The sequence below is a fragment of the Carassius gibelio genome, chromosome A10 (assembly GCF_023724105.1).
Source record: "Carassius gibelio isolate Cgi1373 ecotype wild population from Czech Republic chromosome A10, carGib1.2-hapl.c, whole genome shotgun sequence".
Lineage (NCBI taxonomy): Eukaryota > Metazoa > Chordata > Actinopteri > Cypriniformes > Cyprinidae > Carassius > Carassius gibelio.
The window spans coordinates 5,863,112-5,883,019 of NC_068380.1; the positions used below are offsets into that span (position 1 = coordinate 5,863,112).

General features: G+C 37.5%; 1 protein-coding gene and 1 pseudogene across 1 annotated transcript; both read left to right on the plus strand.

Annotated features, from left to right (window-relative positions):
• The first annotated feature begins 7,417 nt into the window (after positions 1-7,417).
• Positions 7,418-8,476, plus strand: LOC128021691 (trace amine-associated receptor 13c-like; annotated as a pseudogene).
• Positions 8,477-18,528: 10,052 nt separating this feature from the next.
• Positions 18,529-19,563, plus strand: LOC128021699 (trace amine-associated receptor 13c-like). The gene has a single exon (XM_052608999.1). It carries the CDS (start codon positions 18,586-18,588, stop codon positions 19,561-19,563), a length of 978 nt encoding a protein of 325 aa, XP_052464959.1. The 5' UTR covers positions 18,529-18,585.
• The last annotated feature ends 345 nt before the right edge of the window (positions 19,564-19,908 follow it).

A 19,908-nucleotide genomic window follows, 5' to 3' on the forward strand; every position in this document is an offset into this window, starting at 1 on the left:
TGTATTCAACCATGTGACCACATATTCTCTTTTACTGTGCATACAGAACAGAGTTATCAAGTTCATGATAAATGCTTTGCAGAGTGTGTGGTTTTGAATATATCTATTTAATTATGTTTATGAAGTTCAGTTTTTTTGCAGTAGGTTTTGACACTGCTGTATTACCGGTCAATAAATTGTATGTGCTTTGTAAATAAATTGGTTGATTTAAAGGTGAGTGTGGTGATTAATTTAGTTTTAGTTATTTGTATAAAGGTAAATTGAGGTATAATTTATTTTTTTAACAAAGTTTACAGTAATTTACATTTTAAATAACATTTATATTTTATAAATGTAAAACAAATGTTAAAATGTTAATAATAAATATAATAAAAATAAAAATATATAGCATTAAAATTATATTATGAGCTGTAAATCTCAATCCTACCTCTAAACTTAACTGTAACAATTTATAAAAAATATGTACAGTTTTTGTACAGTTGCTCCAACAACAGAAACATGAGCAAAGCATTAAATGAACAGTACCAAAATGGCTGAAAAAATAGATTTGAATTTTGTACTTATGTATTATAAAAATTAAAATTGTATTCAAATTTAAAATGCATAATTTCAGTTATCTGTTCTGCGTTCCTCTGATATTATAACCGTTCCGAAACCGGTTCGGGTGGAAGAAATACCGGTTAATAGCATTATTTTTAAAAAACAATATTATTTGCCTAATAATAATAATAATAATATAATAATAATAAAGTATAGCGTTTTCTTTACTCAAAAAGAAAAGGAAAAAATAGAGATCTAACGCTTAGTCACAGCCAATAAGTTACAGCATCATCATCTCTAGATTTTGGCCAAATGTGAGCTACTTAAAAAAAAAAATAAAAAATAAAAAAAAAATCTATCAACACTTTGAAGACAAATTATTTTTAAGACATTTAACAATGTTTGCTTCATTGTTAAAAAAAAAAAAAAAAAAAAAAAAACGTTATAAGATTGTGTTTTGAGAGTTAAAAAAAAAAAAAGTTGCGGCTCACATCGCATTTTATTAGCCCTATTACTTCCCAAATAATAAAGACTAAAATGCCTGTAGTCTAAAACAACATGTTTAAAAACATTATAAAAACAGTTATTAGTTTAGGCTATAAAGACGTCAATCCAAAAACATTAATCTAAGTTAAAGCTGATCCCTACCTCTCTCTTTTTCGGCACAAATCCAAATATTACCATGTTCCCGACGTATCTGGAGGCTAAAATTTTATTTAATATAAAGAATATAGAATAATAGTAAATGTATAATAAGTAATGCTGTATATACGTCCAAAAGTTGGACTCCAAATTTAATTCTAAGAATTATTTTGAGGTTAATAGCAAATGAAAACTGTTCAGCTTCTGGGAAATTTGAGAAACTCCGCTAGGCTATTTTAGTTCCCTTCACTCCACAACAAAATAATTTAAATTAACAGTATTTAGAAAAAAAACAAGAATTAAAAATGTAAGAAGCTATAGCAATATTAACAACAAACTAAAACTAATTAATTTAGGCTAAAACGAAACTGAAACCAGCGGGTCTCTCATTCCACACAAAATCAAAGTTTTCATATTCGCGATGTATTTGAATGAAAAATGATTATACAAAATACCCTAGTATTTATTGAAGCCTAATGTTTGTCAAAATTTTGTGTCTGCATTATGTCTATTTATGGATGAAATATATATTTTTTTCTCTCTAAAAAACGTATCGGCTATACAAGTTCTCTCTCTCTCTTTCTCTCTCTCGTGGTGGATGCTGGGAGGTCCTGGGTGAGAGTGGTGTTGGGCGGGAGTGAAGCTGTGATAGTTTCACCTGTTTTTTTCTCTTTCTTTTCTTTTTCTCTATTTTTGTTTTGTTTATTTGTTTGTATGGTTTGTTATTAGTTTATTATTTTTCTCGTGGAAAAAGTGGGAGTCGTGTGAGAGGAGGATGGCGTTCTTGGATAAAAATGGTAGATAATAGAGTCAGTGCTGCTCGACTAGATAGGATATATATGTCTAATTATCTTAGTAGTCGGAGTATTGATTGTTTTATCACTCCAGTAGGGTACACAGATCATCATTTGGTTTCTCTTTTTATAAATATGTCCAAGTGTACAAATAAGTCGTCTTATTGGCATTTTAACACTAAATTACTTCAGGATCTTAATTTTTGTAAACATTTTGAGATTTTTTGGCAACAGTGGAGATCGTGTAAAGGCACGCTTTTAGTGCTTTTTTTTTTTTTAATTTGGAGCACAAAGTGGCACAATAGAAACAGATGTCATGTCTTCGCCTTCCTGATGGGAGGGTGACCAGTAATATTACAGAGATGAGGCATCATGCAGTGGATTTTTATTCCACTCTCTATGCTGCTGAACAATGTGACACTGACTGTGCCGAACAGCTAATACAAGATTTGCCTTAAATAGACACAGACTCTAAGACTGATTTGGACACTGAACTTTCTCTTCAAGAGCTCACTACTGCAGTTGGTCAGCTTGGCATTGGAAGATCTCCCGGTATTGATGGGTTGCCCTCCGAATTTTACAAGCATTTTTGGAACTTTATTGGACAAGACTTATATGAGGTTTTCTGTGAATGTAGAAAAGATGGTTGTTTGCCTATATCTTGTCAACGTGCTGTGTTATCTTTATTACCAAAAAGTTGAGATTTATCTCTTTTAAAACATTGGAGACCTGTTGCATTACTGACCACTGATTACAAAATTATGTCTAAGTGTCTTGCTAATAGATTAAAAAAATACCTAAACTTGATTGTACAAAAAGATCAAACGTATTGTATTGTATATATAATGTCATTGAGACTTATCTATGATGAGCAGGTGCGCTGCACAAGATCCCGGGTCCTATGCATAGGCCCTCAAGGGCCCTCTCTTCCTCCTTTATTAGATAGAATTCATGCAGTTACCAAACATGTCAGACTGGGTCAGGTTCTGGAAGTCCCAAGCAAGGGGCCCTGGTAATCAGTCCTGGTTTTAGCCCCAGTCCGACGGTCCTGATGATGAGTTCACAGCTGAGCGAACATTTCATTTGCTGGCTTCAGTATCATATTTGCATATGCCGGAGTCTACTGGAATTCGTGATTGGTTGACTGCAAATTTCAAATATTAAATGGAACGATAAAATAACGTTATTAACCGGTTAATGGCAATTTCAAATTTTCAATTCTGTTCGGAACTATTCAATTTGATTTCGTTTCTGTTTTTGGTTCTCTTCCTGTCAAAATTTCGTTCGTTTCTGGTTTTCGGTTTAGTTCCTTGAACACTATAAAGTCTCGAGAGATGTTTTTAAAAAGTTGAACTTACATAAATTTTACATGGCTTTCTAAACATGCTGCTCTCTTGTGCAAGATCCAAGTGAAATGGTGATAGAAAATGTCCCTCTAGAAAATGCACGAAATATGCGTTCTATGTGAACAGCTTGGTTTCAGTTTTGATGTAAACAAGATCTTCTCCACATTGATGTTTGCTTTTTTCCCACAATATTTTGAAAGAACATCGTAGCAGCACTGCATCTAGTTGCTTCAACTGGATAGGCTAACAAAAGAAAATTATAATGCAATGACAACCACACGCATCTTGTGCGCCACTGATAAAGCCCAAAATATAGGCCGTCCGTGTCCACTCACTGTCTGCATTATGTCGTTTTCATCATCAAGATGGCTCGCGACCAGCCGCGCACACACAAAGTGAATGATGAGACAGAAGTGGTGCTGCGTGTCGAGCTCGTCCGCCTTTTGAAAGCTATGCGGACGCTGCTAAGCGCTAGACTGAAGACGGAATGTGAAGTATACCCACGGCGGGCCTTAACCCTTAGGGGACTAAGCCCTTTTTGGTCCGTTTTCTCTATTTTTACATTTCGGCTTATAAACCATATGTAATGAGGATGGACCACCATGTATTTGGTATCAATGGATTCAGAAGACCCTAAGCTACCATAAGCATGCATGCAATATGTCTAAAAGGAAGTATGAGTGAAAAATTGTACAATAAACTAGAGAATTACAAAGACGAAAATGAGATTTTTGTCATTTATTACTGAAAATCCTACCTCACACAACAATAGTTAAAAGTTTTTGACCCAAAAATATATTTTTCAAACTCTTTGCTTGACAGAAATGGGTTAATGTTCAATCAAATGTGTAAAGATCAATTAAATAATTAACTTTATTTACAAACAGTCCTAGGCGTTTTTTTTTTTATTTTTGGGACTAAGCCCTTTTTGGTCTGTTTTCTCTATTTTTATATTTGGGCTTATAAATCATATGTAAAGGAGATGAAACACCCTGTGTTTGGTATCTATGGATTCAGAAGACCCTAAGCTACCATAAGCATGCATGCAATATGTTTATATAAAGGAAGTATGAGTGAAAAATTTTACAATAAACTAGAGAATTTCACAAACGAAAATTAGATTTTTGTCATTTATTACTGAAAAACACACAATATAGAACAGTTTTTGAACAAAGAAAATATATTTTTTCAAACTCTTTGCTTGACAGAAATGTGTTATTGTTTAATCAAATGTGTAAAGAACAATTAAATAATTAACTTTTTAAAAAAACAGTCCTAGGCATGCCAGTGAGCAAAGCAAGGCCTCTCCAGGCCTTTCCAGTAATTGTTCCAGAGCTTGTTCTGCCGTAAATCTTTTACTGCTTGCCATTTTGATAAAACAATTCTGTAATAATGCTGTATCTCTCTCGAATTTATCTCTTTGTGCTCGCTAACACTCTGATCACTTTCTGCTTTCTCCACGTGATGCGGATTCTCCGATCGCTCGAATTTAGCTCTTTGTGCTCGCTAATACTCCGATCGCTCTCTGTAACACTCCGATCGCGTTCTGCTTTCTCCACCCTGATGCTGATTCTCTGAACGCTTATTGATTACATGTCTTTTACTTTAGTCCAGTCAGCTTTTACAAGGCTACAGCAGAGCTACAGAGTCCTCTGAATCGCTAGAAGACATAACCTTCCTCTGATTGGGTTAGAAAAAGACTCCTCCCAGCGGCAATTTTTCCATTGGCTGTTGCGTGTTGAATCTGCCTAGCACAATCTTTTTCATTGGCCTGTTTACGCAGTGGTATTGCGCAATAAGGGAAGTGTTTAATATACAATATACTGTTTTCAGCGGAATCTGAGGAAGACGGCAAAAAAAACCGCATCTCTCTAGCATTAATAGTTTTTGAGATAACTACACATTTGTAAAAGTATGCAATTTTGGGCGGTACCGCCTAATCCGTCCCCAGAGGGTTAAAGCAGCCTCCTTAACGCACAACTAAAATGTGAATGCAACGTTTTTGCATTCGAATGTGGAATATGGATTTTTAAATTTGACGAATATTCAAAATTCTAATATTTTTTTTTTGACAGCCATTATACAGACTGTTCATTTAAGTCACTAAACCAGTTCACAAACAAATGCAAGTGTGGCCAGAGGGGTCATCAGAGGCTCTTCAAGACTGTTTTGACAACACTATATGTTTATGGAATATGTTTAAGCAGGCTGCCACATACAGTAACACTACAGACCTCCAAGAATACTCAGAGACTGTCACTGTCTACATCACAAAGTGTATTGATGATGTAACAGTCACAAAGACCATCACTGTCCAGGCCAACCAGAAGCCGTGGATGACAGGGGAGGTCTACAGACTCCTGAAGATGAGGAACATTGCCTTCAGAGCTGGAGATGAGGGGGGCCTGAAGACAGCTAGGGCCAACCTATCCCACGGCATCATGAGGCTAAGAGACAGTACTCCAGGTAGACACCCCTTTGATTCAGCAGCAGCAGAGACACTCAGAGCCTGTGGCAGGGGATACAGACCATTACGGACTACAAGCCCCCTCCGTGGACCTGTGACAGCACCATCTCCCTGCTGAATGAGCTGAATGCCTTCTTTGCTCACTTTGAGGCACAAAACAGCACTACTGCACAGAAGATTCCACCTCCTCTCAGCGACCAGGTGATGACATAGTCCCCGGACAGCATGAGGAGATCCCTCAGGAGGATCAATGCACGCAAAGCTCCTGGTCCTGACAACATTCCTGGGCATGTACTGAGAGACTGTGCAGTGGAACTCACTGATGACTTCACAGACATTTTCAACATCTCACTAAGTCAGGCTGTTGTCCCCACATGCTTCAAAGCTACCATCATCATTGCAGTCCTGAAGAAGCCATCTCCATCGTGCTTCAATGACTATCATCCACTTGCACTCCTATTCTCACAAAGTGCTTTGAATGGCTAGTCTTGCACCATATCAAATCTGATAATGATAATGGACAGCAGCAACACATCCAGCACCATCACACTGAACACTGGGGCCCCCCAATGATGTGTGCTAAGACCCCTCCTCTTCACTCCGCTGACCCGCAATTGCACACCATCACATAAATCCGATCTCTCTATTAAGTTTTTGCAAATGACACAACTGTAGTGGGTTTCATTAACAACAGAGATGAGACTAACTACAGGAGTGAGGTGAGTCACCTGGTCGGGTGAATGTTGAGAAGACAGAGATTGTTGTTGACTTCAGGAGAGTGCAGACTCAACATGCTCCTCTGATCATCAATGGTGCGACTGTGGAGAGAGTGACCAGTATCAAATTCCTGGGTTTCCACATCACAGAGGGCCTCTCCTGAACTGACAATACTGCAGCACTGGACAAGAAAGCACAGCAGCATCTCTACTTCTTCCGCAAACTGAGAAGAGCCAGAGAAAGAGCTCCAGCCCCCATCATGTGCACCTTCTACAGAGGCACCCTCGAAAGCATTCTGACGAGCTGCATCACTATGTGGTATGGTGCCTGTAACGCGTCCTGCCGCAAGTCACTTCAACGCATAGTGTGAGCAGCTGAGAAGATCATTGATGTCTCTATCACCTCCATCCAGGACATTTATGGAACCCGTCTCACCTGCAAAGCCCTCTGCATTGGCCCCCTCCCTTCTTTTGCCAACCTCCCTCCAACACACATACACACACACTTTCTTCAGAATTGGTCTGCTCACTACCTCATCCAACTACCTCTTCAATCAGTTTAAATAAAGAACTGCTCTAAGAGCTTTTATTCACTTTAATCAGACTGAATAAGCTCTTTTCCACTACAGTCATGTTATGTTCAGTAGTTTTTGTGAATACTGCTCAAGAGTAATGGCACAGTAATACTGATGTAATAAGGATCACAGTCACGTTTTTCTTGAATAATTTACAACTGCTTTAAAAGTTGTTTAACAAATCACAATCAAGGACCAGTGATATAAAGAGTTATTATCATTATTTTAATTATTTTAATTATTAGTATGTTATATTATATTATTGATGTATTCTTCCTCATGCAGCATCAGAGAGGGCGGTAAATGGGTTGGTCAGTCTGATCCAGACACTGTATAAATGAAAGGAGAGTAAGGAGAGCAGAACAAACTCCTAACAGGAGACTCACTCATGGCCTATGAGACAGAGGATCATGGGACTCAATACTGCTTTCCTGCCATCAACTCATCATGTATCAAGGGAAAACACTCCAGTCACGAATACAATATCATGTATGTGATTTTTTCATTGCTGTCAGCGTGGACTGTGTTTCTAAACCTGCTGGTGATCATCTCCATCTCTCACTTCAAGAAGCTTCACACTCCAACCAACCTGATCATTCTCTCTCTGGCTGTGGCTGACATGCTTATCGGACTAATTGTCATGCCCATAGAGGCCATAAACCTGATTGAGACATGTTGGTACTTTGGAGACACTTACTGTGGACTGTTTACAGTGATCCTTGAATTGCTTATTTCTGTGTCTCTCAGTCATTTAGTTTTAATTGCAGTTGATCGTTATGTGGCTGTGTGTTACCCTTTATTGTACCCACAGAAAATAACAATGACTAAAACTTTATTGTCCATCTGTCTCTGCTGGTTTTGCTTTTCATCTTATTTCACTTACTATGCAATTAATAATGGATATTTTAGCATCTCACACAGAACAGACGTGTGTTACGGCAATTGCTCTGTTATATTAACTTTTGCCTGGAGAGTCTCTGATCTGATTTTGTCCTTTATGTCTCCTTGTATCCTCATCATAACTTTATATTTGAGGATTTTCTATGTTGTACATCAGCAAGTGAAAGTCATAAACTCTCTGATGAAGAGTGGTAAATGTGTAACGGAAGGATCAGTGAGGAGGAAATCTGAGAGCAAAGCTGCTCTGACTTTAGGAATCATTGTCACAGTTTATCTGCTTTGTTGGATTCCGTACTATATCTGTTCTATATCAATAATCACTTCCACAACCATAAATGTTTTAACATGGGTCTTGTATATTAACTCGGGTATGAATCCTATGGTCTATGCTTTATTTTACCCCTGGTTTAAAAACACAGTTAAACTCATCTTATCTCTGAAAATATTTCAGCCAGCATCCTCTCTGATCAATATTTTAACAGAACATCAATTGTAATTAATCTGATAAAGCCATCATTCTGAGAACAAATTAATATAAAATGCAATTGTTATAAAGTCCTAAAGTAGATAATTATAATATATTATCCTTTTAATTTACACTAAATACATTTTAATATTATATAGTTTGTTTCATTGAGTAACATTCCTTTATAATTATACTCTGTTCAAATGCAGATTTTATCAGAATTTAACAATTAAGCAAGCTTATTTTAACAGCAGGTTTAAGTGGAAAAAATGTTCAGTTGTGTTGCATTATCAGGAAAATTAAGTAAGAATCACATACCTCAAATCTAATGGAATAAATTATTATAAAGACATATCTTATGTATTTCATATTTCACTTTTACCAGTCGTGCAGAATCTGAGTTGAAATAAATAAATAAAACATTTTATTTAGTCATTTAGAACTATGTGTAAGTGTCAAATGTATTATCATGGTGGTTCATCACAAACCACAATAATAAAGAACAATCTAATGCTAAAATACAGTTCTAAAGTTTTGGTTTGATTTTAATATGGAGACATTCATTGAACAGTTACTTATCATTATACTCTTGTGTTTCATTCTATGTTCTTATCATGGCATATTTTTTTTATTTGGATGAGATGATTTTTAACATTGAAACATGTTGATAATTGTGTTTGTGTTTATTGTTTATTAAGCAGAATTTAAGTTGTTAATAGCTGAAAATATTATCCTGTTACACTTGATGAAGGCACACATTTCTCATTCATATTACCCTGTTTATGGACGCTGCCAAGTATGGAGATTGAGATCATTGAATAATACATGTTTTATGAAATATTTTATTAAAATATGCATTCATTTGCATACATTTTCAGAATGGAAATTTGATCAATGGATTAGCCAGATTTTGTTGGCATATTTGTTTGATTACAGAGGGGATGTTAGATATTCCTTTTATCTCTTCTTAAATCAGAATATAGTTTGTGTGTGTGTGTGTGTGTGTGTGTGTGTGTTATTTAAATAAAATGGGAACAATCCCCATTGTAAAAGCCATTCAGAATATGGATAGGAATAAGTCTGGAAAGATGTAAGTTGTATTTAACTGCTGCTGAAGTGGATATTTCTGACTCAGTCCATGAGAACAAAATATCAATAAAACTAATTTTGAGAAAATGGCCTTTTAAAAGAAGTACTGAAATTTAAATCTAAATTGAAATCAGACGCAATTAGGTAACGCGCAGTAAAAGCACTTAAAAGTGAATTTTTGGATGTACTCATTCACTACTGATGGAAATCTATCATGAACATACACAAAAAGGCAAATAGCCCAAAATCTCAAAATCTACATTATACCGACAGAGGATCATGAGACTCAATACTGCTTTCATGCCATCAACTTGTCATGTATCAAGGGAGAAGCTCCAGACATTAATATAATTCCATGTATTTTTTATTATTATTTTTTTTTATTTCTTTTTTATTGCTGTCAGAAGATACTATGTTTGAACCTGCTGGTGATCATCTCCATCTCTCACTTCAAGAAGATTCACACTCCAAGCCTGTTTCAACTTTTCTCAGTAATTACATTTGTATTGCTGCTGATTGGTATGTAGCTGATAATGTAACCACAGGAATTAACAATGATCAAAAGTTTAGTGAGCATTTTTCTCAGCAGGTTTTGCTCCCCCTTCTATAACACTACAATTGTAATCAGTGATGGATGGTTCAGTGAGAAAGAATTCTGAGGGCAAATCTGAGAATGTGACTTGGTCATATTATAATCATATTATCATGTAGAGTAGGAGTCAGTTGATCCAAGCTATATGGAATTTGTATTTAAATGTAAGTTTTCAACAATTATAAAAAATAATTTCAAAAATCTCAAAAATACTTGTGCATTTAATACAGTATTCAGACAAAATGTTAAGGTACCTTAGAAAAGTGTCAACAAAAATGACAAAAAGCATCCCCTTTGTGACACCACCATCACCCCTAACTATCCCCCTTACATTAATAATGTTGTGTTTTATGTAACATTTATAATGCAAATTAAATGTTAAAATTATCTACCTATGATAATTCACGAACTAAATAATGGTGATTGGCTAGTCAGGACTCGGTACTGTAACAAGCTGCGCACAAGCAGAAGGAAGTTTCCATCATTTTCAAGCGCAACTTTTTGAAGTTATTTAAAAGAAGAAAACAGAAGGTTATTTTTCTTTCATTATAATTTATAGACATTCCCATGAGATAATGTCATTGTGCTGTATGTGTGACTGTGAGGGACTGAGAGATGATAGTAGAGCTGACATTATTGAGTCACTGAATTTAAAAAAAACAAACAAAAACACGTCTTGAGAATCCAATCGCGATGAAGCCTTAGAATACAGTTAGGATGCTCTTATAATTCAAGAAATTAAAGAAAAGAAACCCATGTATGAGTTTTATATTTTTATATTCTTTGCACAAGCAATGTACTTTTCTAAATATCTGCACATATATATGATAATAATTTTATACAACAATGTAGAGCAACACGGTGTTTCATTCCTTGAATTAATCTGTTTTTCAAAGAGTCATGTGAGCAAGTGATTAAACGGTCCAGGTTAGCCGTTGGCACCAATACATGATGGCTGCCTCCGTGACGTGCTCTGCAGTTATTTTTGTGTTTGTGTTAGTTTGTCCTGTCTTTAGTTATATTCCTGCAATCAGTTTACCAGGGACGAATTGCTGGACATTCGGCAACACACATATCCCGATATATTACCGGTTTTCTACTATTCTGATGTTTTGCTGGACATTCTTGTCGACGGGGCGGTTGCGCTGATCACACGCTTCAAGAGGACACGCAGACGTGGAAAATCAGCTGGCGCACTCCTGAGGCTCCATCTGCCGGACTTTCAGCTGTTCAGAGCGGACGCGTGGGCCATGCTTTTACATCAATGAACGGTGGTGTACAGATGTAACTGTGTTAAAGAAGATGTGCTGCTCAAATCTCAAAACACTCCTCATTAACTGCAAGCTGTTCTAATCGCTGCGGGAGTTTCACTCGTTCATTCTGGTGAGTGTTTATATTCCTCCGCAAGCACACGTGAGCTCAGCTTTACAGAAACTCGCTGAGCAGATCACAGAGACAGAACAACAACACCCGGACTCCATTTTAATCATTCTTGGGGACTTTAATAAAGCCAATCTCTCCCGTGAACTTCCAAAATACAGACAGCATGTTACATGTCCCACAAGAGACAGTAATATATTGGATCACTGTTACAGCACAATAAAGGATGCATATCACTCTGTTGCTTTATTTTTCTGTTGATTATGCGGATCAGCGTCAACGTCAGGTTAATCAGTCCACAGGGATTTCTTCTTTCAAACACAAACCACTCAAATATGCAATACTTTACATTTTCGAAGAGCTGATTTTGTTCTGACTGTTATGTAAGATCAAGGTTTCTGACTGTCAAACGAGACGCACAGAGATTTCTGATAAAACATGTTTTATTAACTTTATTTGATAACATAATTTATAATCGTAACTGCACAATTAAAGAAATGTAATTATGGTAGGTTTGCATTAATTAAAAGATCGCTGTTTGCATTCATGTGTATTTTTATCAATGTTTATATGTTTTGTGAAAGATCTGCAGCATAAATCATTATCTGACTGACATAAATCATTATCCGAGCAGCGAAGGTATATTGTTATTCTTTTGCATTAATTATCAGATAAAACAGATATTTAAATGAGTCATGTATTAGTTAATTGTGTAAAATAAAATATGTTTTAAGAAAAATGATGAAACAAACTGATGTATGTAAACAACTGAGAAAGGATACTTATGAAGATAAATCGCAGCCCACGTCTCACGAGGTAAATATTTCATTAAAAAAAAAATCAATGTAATACAAACATTTTCGAGAAATAAGTAATTTGCACATTTACATAATTGGTAAGATAAAAATACATTATGTAGCTGTTGTATACGCACCATGAGTTCAACAAGTGTATTAAATTCATTCACCAGATCCAAACATACACAAGTTTCAAATCCACTGGCTCAGTTAACATTTATAGTATAGTAATAAGAGCAGTGTATATCTTATTTGCATTTGAAGTGATATTAAAAATCCTGTAAACATATAGAAGGTAATATTTGGATTTCTCCGGTTCTCAGCACTGACGTTTAGCACAACCGGAAATATCTACGCACACACTCGCAAGACTGGAAATCCAAGATGGCGGAGATATGCAACTAGCCCATTGAAAAAAAAAAAAATAAGTAAATAAAAATCTAAAAATAAATAAACTGCAATGAGTCTTGAGTTATTTAAATAATATAAAGATATTGCTGTCCGTAACTTGCAACCTTCCACTTAATTCACTTCCTAAATAAAAAAAAAATAAAAAAATAAATTGGACGCTTATAATATGATATAATATAATGATGAAGTGTGGAATATGTTTTGCGGATGCCAGGGTGACCTGTTCCAATGGATGAGTGAGCAGAGGAGATGAGGGAAGTGCGGAGATCTTCGGGTACGTAGATTTTATTAGCGGGGCATTCTGGAGGAACGGGCATGTATTGTGATAGCTCACGGATCTGTTCATCAAGGTCCCACTGAATGGGATTGACAAATAACTTGGTTGACAAAATGGGTTCTGGTTCTTTTATGGTTCTGCGGGAGGGTGGAGGCAGGACAGGGTATCTGCTATCGTGTTCTTTGATCCTGGACGGTAGGATATCTGGAAATGAAACCGAAATTAGTCCATCGCGCTTTGCGAGGGTTAAGTCTCTTTGCTTCCTTCAAGTACTGGAGGTTTTTGTGGTCGGCAAGTACAAGAAACGGATATCTGGCCCCTTCCAACCAGTGTCTCCATTGTTCCAGGGCGAGTTTCACAGCCAAAAGTTTTTTGGGGTACTGTGACAGGATAGCCCCAACGCCTGACGTTAAAGCATCCACTTCTACAACGGACTTCCTTTCAGGATCTGGATGCTGGAGTAGAGGAGTAGTGGTAAAGGTGGTCTTAAGTGTTTGGAAAGCATTTTCAGCTTCTGGAGTCCAGAAAAGGGTATTCGGCTAACCTTTCAAGAGTAATATTACTGCCGCTGTTATCATGCTGTACTGGTTTATGAATCGACGGTAAAAGTTTTCAAAACCCAGGAATCTCTGTAAATCCTTGATTGACTTAGGAGTGGGCCAGGAGGTAATGGCTTGGGTTTTATGGTCATCCATCCTGACTCCTTCCTCGCTGAGGTGCTAACCCAAGAACTCGACGGAAGTCTGGTGGAAAACGCAGTTCTCAGCTTTCAAGAACAGGGAGAACTCTCTCTGGAGCACTTGAGAGAACTGACGTCGATGTTCAGTTTGATTGTGGGAGAAGCTGAGAATATCATCAATGTACACAATAAAAAAGCGGTTCAGGAAATCTCGGAGGACTTTATCCATGAAACTCTGGAGTACAGTGGGGGCGTTTACTAGGCCGTATGGCATTACAAGATATTCATAGTGACCTGCAGGGGTGATGAATGCCATCTTACATTAATCTCCTTCCCGAGTTCTGATCAGATTATATGCACTCCTGAGGTTCAGTTTGTTGAATATGCAGGCTTTGCGGAGTTGTTCAAGGGAGGATGGGACTAGAGGGAGTGAGTAACTAAATTTCACTGTGATTTTTTTAGGGTCCATCCTAAACCTCCATCCTTCTTTGGGACAAAGTAAAAGCTTGTAGCAGCTGGGTAGGTGGAAGGTCTGATGTACCCTTGTCTCAGAGCCTCTTCGATGTATTCTTGCATGGCCATTTGTTCAGGGATGGACAACGAGTAGATCCGACCCTTAGGAATGGTTTCACCTGGGATTCAATCGATTGCACAATCCCAGGTCGGTGTGGTGGTAACTTGGAGGCTGCCGTAGGACTGGACCCATCTGCAAAAGATGAATAACATGGAGGAATGTTAACTGACAGATTTCCTTTGGGGCTTTCGATGGATGTATAATTTACGGACACAGGTTAGGGTTGGGTAGAGGGTGTGAGGCTAGTGGCTATGCAGTTGCAATAAGCGTGGCTGCTTGCAGTGCTTAACAGATTGCTGCTGGAGGATGAGATCACTCAGAAAAAAAGAAAAAACTGTGAATTTAGCGTGTCAAGTTCAGCCCACATAATACTTCACTCCTTTCTGGTATGGATGCAAGTGGAAACCAACCACAGAGTGCTGTTCGGGCTGTTTTGGCAAATAAGAGTCAGTGGAAATATCATAAAACACGATACAAACAATTAAAGAGATGCAAAGATTATAAAGCACCAAAACCAAATCAACATTGCTACCACTGTGGATCACATAATCACTTAGCTAATGATAGAGACTGTCCTACTGCATCTGCTATTTGTAATAAATGCAAAAAACATGGTCATGAACTCAGAAACGTATTATCAAATGCATTCAGCCCAAGATTCGCGTGAAAACAGTGCAAGACATTTCTATGCCAGAAATGACAGTGCTTAATTTTAACACTTCCGTGGATGATAAAATTTACTGTGAAGTTGAAATAGCAACACCAAAAAGCTGTGCTCATAAAGTGAAACTTATTCTAGACAGCCATTGCCTGTACTGAATTTTATGACTGCTACAGTGACTTGTAATGCTATTACAGCTGATGCAAATTTGAACTGAACTTTTATATAGCATCTGAAAATCACTGATATGCACAGTACTTCAATGCATGCAATTCAAGTGACAACTAGGGTGCTCGATTTTGCGGACGAACATTTAAATGTGCAAGGCAAGTGTGTAAAAAGGAATCATACATAAGGTGCAAGTGGAAAACACCATTAAACCTGTGCAGCAAAAAGTCTGCCAGCTTCCACTGTGGAAGGATGTGTCAGGATGTGTTAAATGAGATACAACAGGTCCTAAAAACTGGAATCATGGAGATCATAGATGTGAGCCCCTGGGTTTCACCATTAGTGGTGATGAAAAAGAAACAACAATCCGTATGTGTGTGGATTTACACGAGCCAAATAAAAGTATTATTGTGGATTTACACCCACTACCACATATGATGTTTTAATAACACGATTCGGGAGGAGCGCGTCAGATACATAGCCTTATCAACACAGGTGGACCACAATCAAGTAATCAACACATTAGTATAAATATCGCTGACTTACCTCTATCCATTGACGTTTTATAAGCATCCCTCCTCCACCCCATCTCCTCACTTCAAGTTCACTTTATAAATAGACGGGGAAGGGGGGTACTTTAGGTTCGGGCCATTCCCGAGCTCAGAGCCCTTCCCCGGACAGCACGCCAAATACGCATTCCATACCTCAGCTAAATATATATGAGCGTGAACTCGTGAAATGCAAGAGCTGTTTGCGGAGTTGAAGGGTGCTACACTATTTTTGCAGATCAACTTATAGAGTGTTTATCATCAGTTGCCTCTAGCTGTGGAATGCAGAAACCATGGCTGTGTTTCAATGTTGCAAAGGGACTGTACCTATTTACATGGGTCACCTATTGTCTTGCTTCGGTACCCGCTGCATTTAAAAAAAAAATGCAAACACTCTTAGGAAATCTGCCAGGTTGCTAATGCTATCTTGATTATATGATATGTTATGGCGAAACCAACGAGAAACATGATCGATGTCTGAAGGCTGTCTTACAGCGCCTCAAGAATGCAAACCTGAAATTGAACCTCAACAAAAGTACATTCGCCCAGCAGAGTGTGTAATACTTGAGTCACACTATTTCAGCTGAAGGTTTGTGCCCTAGTATGCAACTGTTGTTGATCCTTTACGGCGCCTGCTAAAAACGGCTTCACAAACAAGCATGAACTGCCCACCTGAGGCGGAGGACTGTTTTCTAAAGATGAAAACACTACTCACTATGTATTTTCGCTGTGGAACGTTGAATAACATGCCTCCAGGGGAGAAGATTCACTCTCAGAATGGACCATTAAGCATTATTAACTCTGCGTAGGGCTGGACACAAAAACTGTATAGCTGACTGCTTGTCTAGAATGCCAGTAGAATCACAAGATTACGAGCAAAATGCTGAACCTGCATTGCTTGGTGAAATAGACACTGTGAAAGGCCCCATACCTCTCTCACTTTTGGAAGAACAAAGTGATTGCTGCCCTTAACTTGCTCGCCTAAAAACCACAATGCAAAGTTGGTGGCCAAAGAAACAAACAGACGCTCCTGTGGAGCTGTGTCCTTACTATCACTTACGACATGAACTTTCTGCTGAGGCTCCAGTCCTCCTACTTGGTTCTTGTGTTCTGGTACCAGTATCACTTCGCACTACACTCATGCATCTTGCACATGAAGGACACCAGGATATCATGCAAATGAAACAATGACTATGCGAGCTGTATTGGTGCACATGGATGCGATGGTCAGTGGCCTCATAAAAACATGTACTGCTTGTAAAATTAATGATAAGTCAGCACGCACACATGCAGCCCCGATGTAGCCAGGGGAATTGCTGTAAGGGCCTTTTCAAAAAGTAGCTGTTGATGTAGTAGGACCATTCAAAATTGCTACACATGATTATTGTTATACCATTACGCTACTGGACTACTACAGTAAATGGCCTGGGGTGGCTTTCACTCCATCTGTCACCACAGCTACATTAGTGATATTCTAACTTCAGTGTTCGCTCGCGAAGGTAAATCTGCATACATAGTTACTGACAATGGCAGTCAGTTCTGCTCATTAACATTCCAGGATTTCATGAAGGACAATGGAATTACACACATCCGCACTAGTGTGTATCATGCTCAAGCAAATGGTGCTGTTGAACGTTTTAATAGAGTCCTCAAGAATTGATTCTAAACTGCTGCCCAGTTGCACAAGCCTTGGAAACAAGAAGTAACTGCATTCTTAAACGTCTACAGAGTGACACCACATGCAACTACTAACAAAACTCATTTTGAATTGATGAGAGGGAGACAAATGCACATAAAACTGCACATTCTTCCTATTCCACACTCCTAGACCACACTGGATTCTGCCATTAGGCAGTATGTCAATGCCAATTAATAGAAAAGCAAGGTTTACAAGGATGCCAAACAGTGCCAAAATTCCTTCCTTTCGGCCAGGAGATAAAGTATGAGTGAGAAAATCATTCCTTGTAAAGAAACCAGACTCAAAATTCTCACAACATCTCACGGTGAATAAACAAACAGGAGCGAGTACTTACCTTCTCAGTCATGGGAGATGTTGGAACAAAGTTTGTTTCTCCAAGTGTGCTGGAAAGTAACAGAGAAAGTAACAACTTCAAGGGCTCTCTAGCAGATACAAATACATGCCCAAGGAGTGTGAGTATGAAGAGGAGTAGTAAACTGATATTTACTACTGACACTACAGCGAAATATAGAAATATCTGACTTAAAAAACATTTTTTTTTGTTGGTGAAAATACTAGTGGCCTTAGACTTTTGCACAGTACTGTGTGTGTGTGTGTGTGTGTGTGTGTGTATTCTCAGATTATGTAATCCGTATGAAACTTGCAAGCAGGCGCATCCACTACTGTGGAGATGTCAAGTCAGTGTCACCAAATTCATCTCTTAAACAGAAAACACTGGTTTATCAATAGATTTTTAAGACGTTAATGAGGTTTATTATTACTGTTTTTCCCTGAGACATTCAACATCATTACATCTGCCAGTGTTGCATGCTTTATGTGTGCGCTTGAACCGCTTATTAGGCTATGTAAGCAATTAAAGGCACATTAGCATGATTTAAATTATTCATTAATAAACGTGTGATTAGTTGACTAATACTTAAAATAAACGACTACTAGTCGACCAGAAAAATATTTAGTCGAGGGCAGCCCTAATGAAAACATGATGAAACTGTGGTAGAACATATTAGACTAATGAGGACCATCGTAGTCTAGATAATTAATTGCAAAATAAAAAATAAAAAAAAATTATTACAAAAAATATAGCAGGAATACTGTATAGGTCATAAATTGTCATATCTAGGTTGAAAGTTTCAGAGGAAAAAAAAGTCATTATGCAGCATCAGAGTAGGCGGTAGATGGGTTGGTCAGTCTGATACAGACACTGTATAAAATTAAAGGACACTAAGGAGAGCAGAACAAACTCCTTACAGGAGTAGACTCACTCATGGCCTTTGAGACAGAGGATCATGAGATTCAACACTGCTTTCCTTCCATCAATTCATCATGTATCAAGGGAAAACGCTCTAGTCATGAATACAATGTCATTTACATGTTTGTATCAGTGCTTTCAGCATGGACTGTGTTTCTGAACCTGCTGGTGATCATCTCCATCTCTCACTTCAAGAAGCTTCACACTCCAACCAACCTGATAATTCTCTCTCTAGCTGTGGCTGACATGCTTTTTGGACTTGTGATGCCCATAGAGGCCATGAGGCTGATTGAGATGTGTTGGTACTTTGGAAACACTTTCTGTGGACTCTATTCAATATTTATTTGGATGCTTCTCTCATCATCTCTTAGTAATTTAGTATTAATTGCTGTTGATCGTTATGTGGCTGTGTGTAACCCTTTACTGTACCCACAGAAAATAACCATGACTAAAACATTAATAAGCATCTGTCTGAGCTGGGTTTGCTCTTCAACTTATTGCACTGCCTTTGTAATTTCACTCAGAACATACATGTGTTATGGAGAGTGTTCTTTTATGATGGGTTTTGCCTGGAGAGTCACTGATCTGTTTATTTCTTTTATTTGTCCTTGTATTCTGATCATATCTTTATATTTGAGGATTTTCTATGTTGTACATCAGCAAGTGAAAGTTATAAACGCCCTGATGAAGGGTGGCAAATGCGTAAATGAAGTTTCAGTGAGAAGGAAATCTGAGAGCAAAGCTGCTCTGACATTAGGAATCATTGTCACAGTTTATCTGCTTTGTTGGATTCCATACTATATCTGTTCCATTTCAGCAGTTTCTTCCACAACCATAAATGTTTTGACATGGGTCATGTATGTTAACTCAGGTCTGAATCCTATGGTATATGCTTTATTTTACCCCTGGTTTAAAAAGACAGTTAAACTCATCTTATCTCTGAAAATATTTCAGCCAGCATCCTCTCTGGTCAATATTTTTACAGAACATTAATTGCAGTTAAACTGATAAAGACATCTTTCTGAGAACAATTGGTGGTTAATTAATCATAAATAAATAATTTCTAATCAGTGACTTAATAACCACAAACAATCTGGATTTTATGTTTGTAATTGAAACATGGCTAGAAGTTAGCTGCAGTACAACAGTCCTCAATGAAACAACCCCTCCTAATTTTAATTTTATGAGTGTCTACAGGACTGTTCGATGAAGTGGAGGTGTAGCAGCTCTATTTAAAGATGTCTATCAATGCAAGCAAGTGTCATTTTTTCAGTACTTGTCTTTTGAATATTGGGATTTTGTTGAAAGGTGCTCCACGTGTTCTTTTTATCACTATTT

Bases quoted from the DNA above. Each gene is read 5' to 3' on its own strand.
- LOC128021699 (XM_052608999.1), top strand. From the start codon at position 18,586: ATGGCCTTTGAGACAGAGGATCATGAGATTCAACACTGCTTTCCTTCC.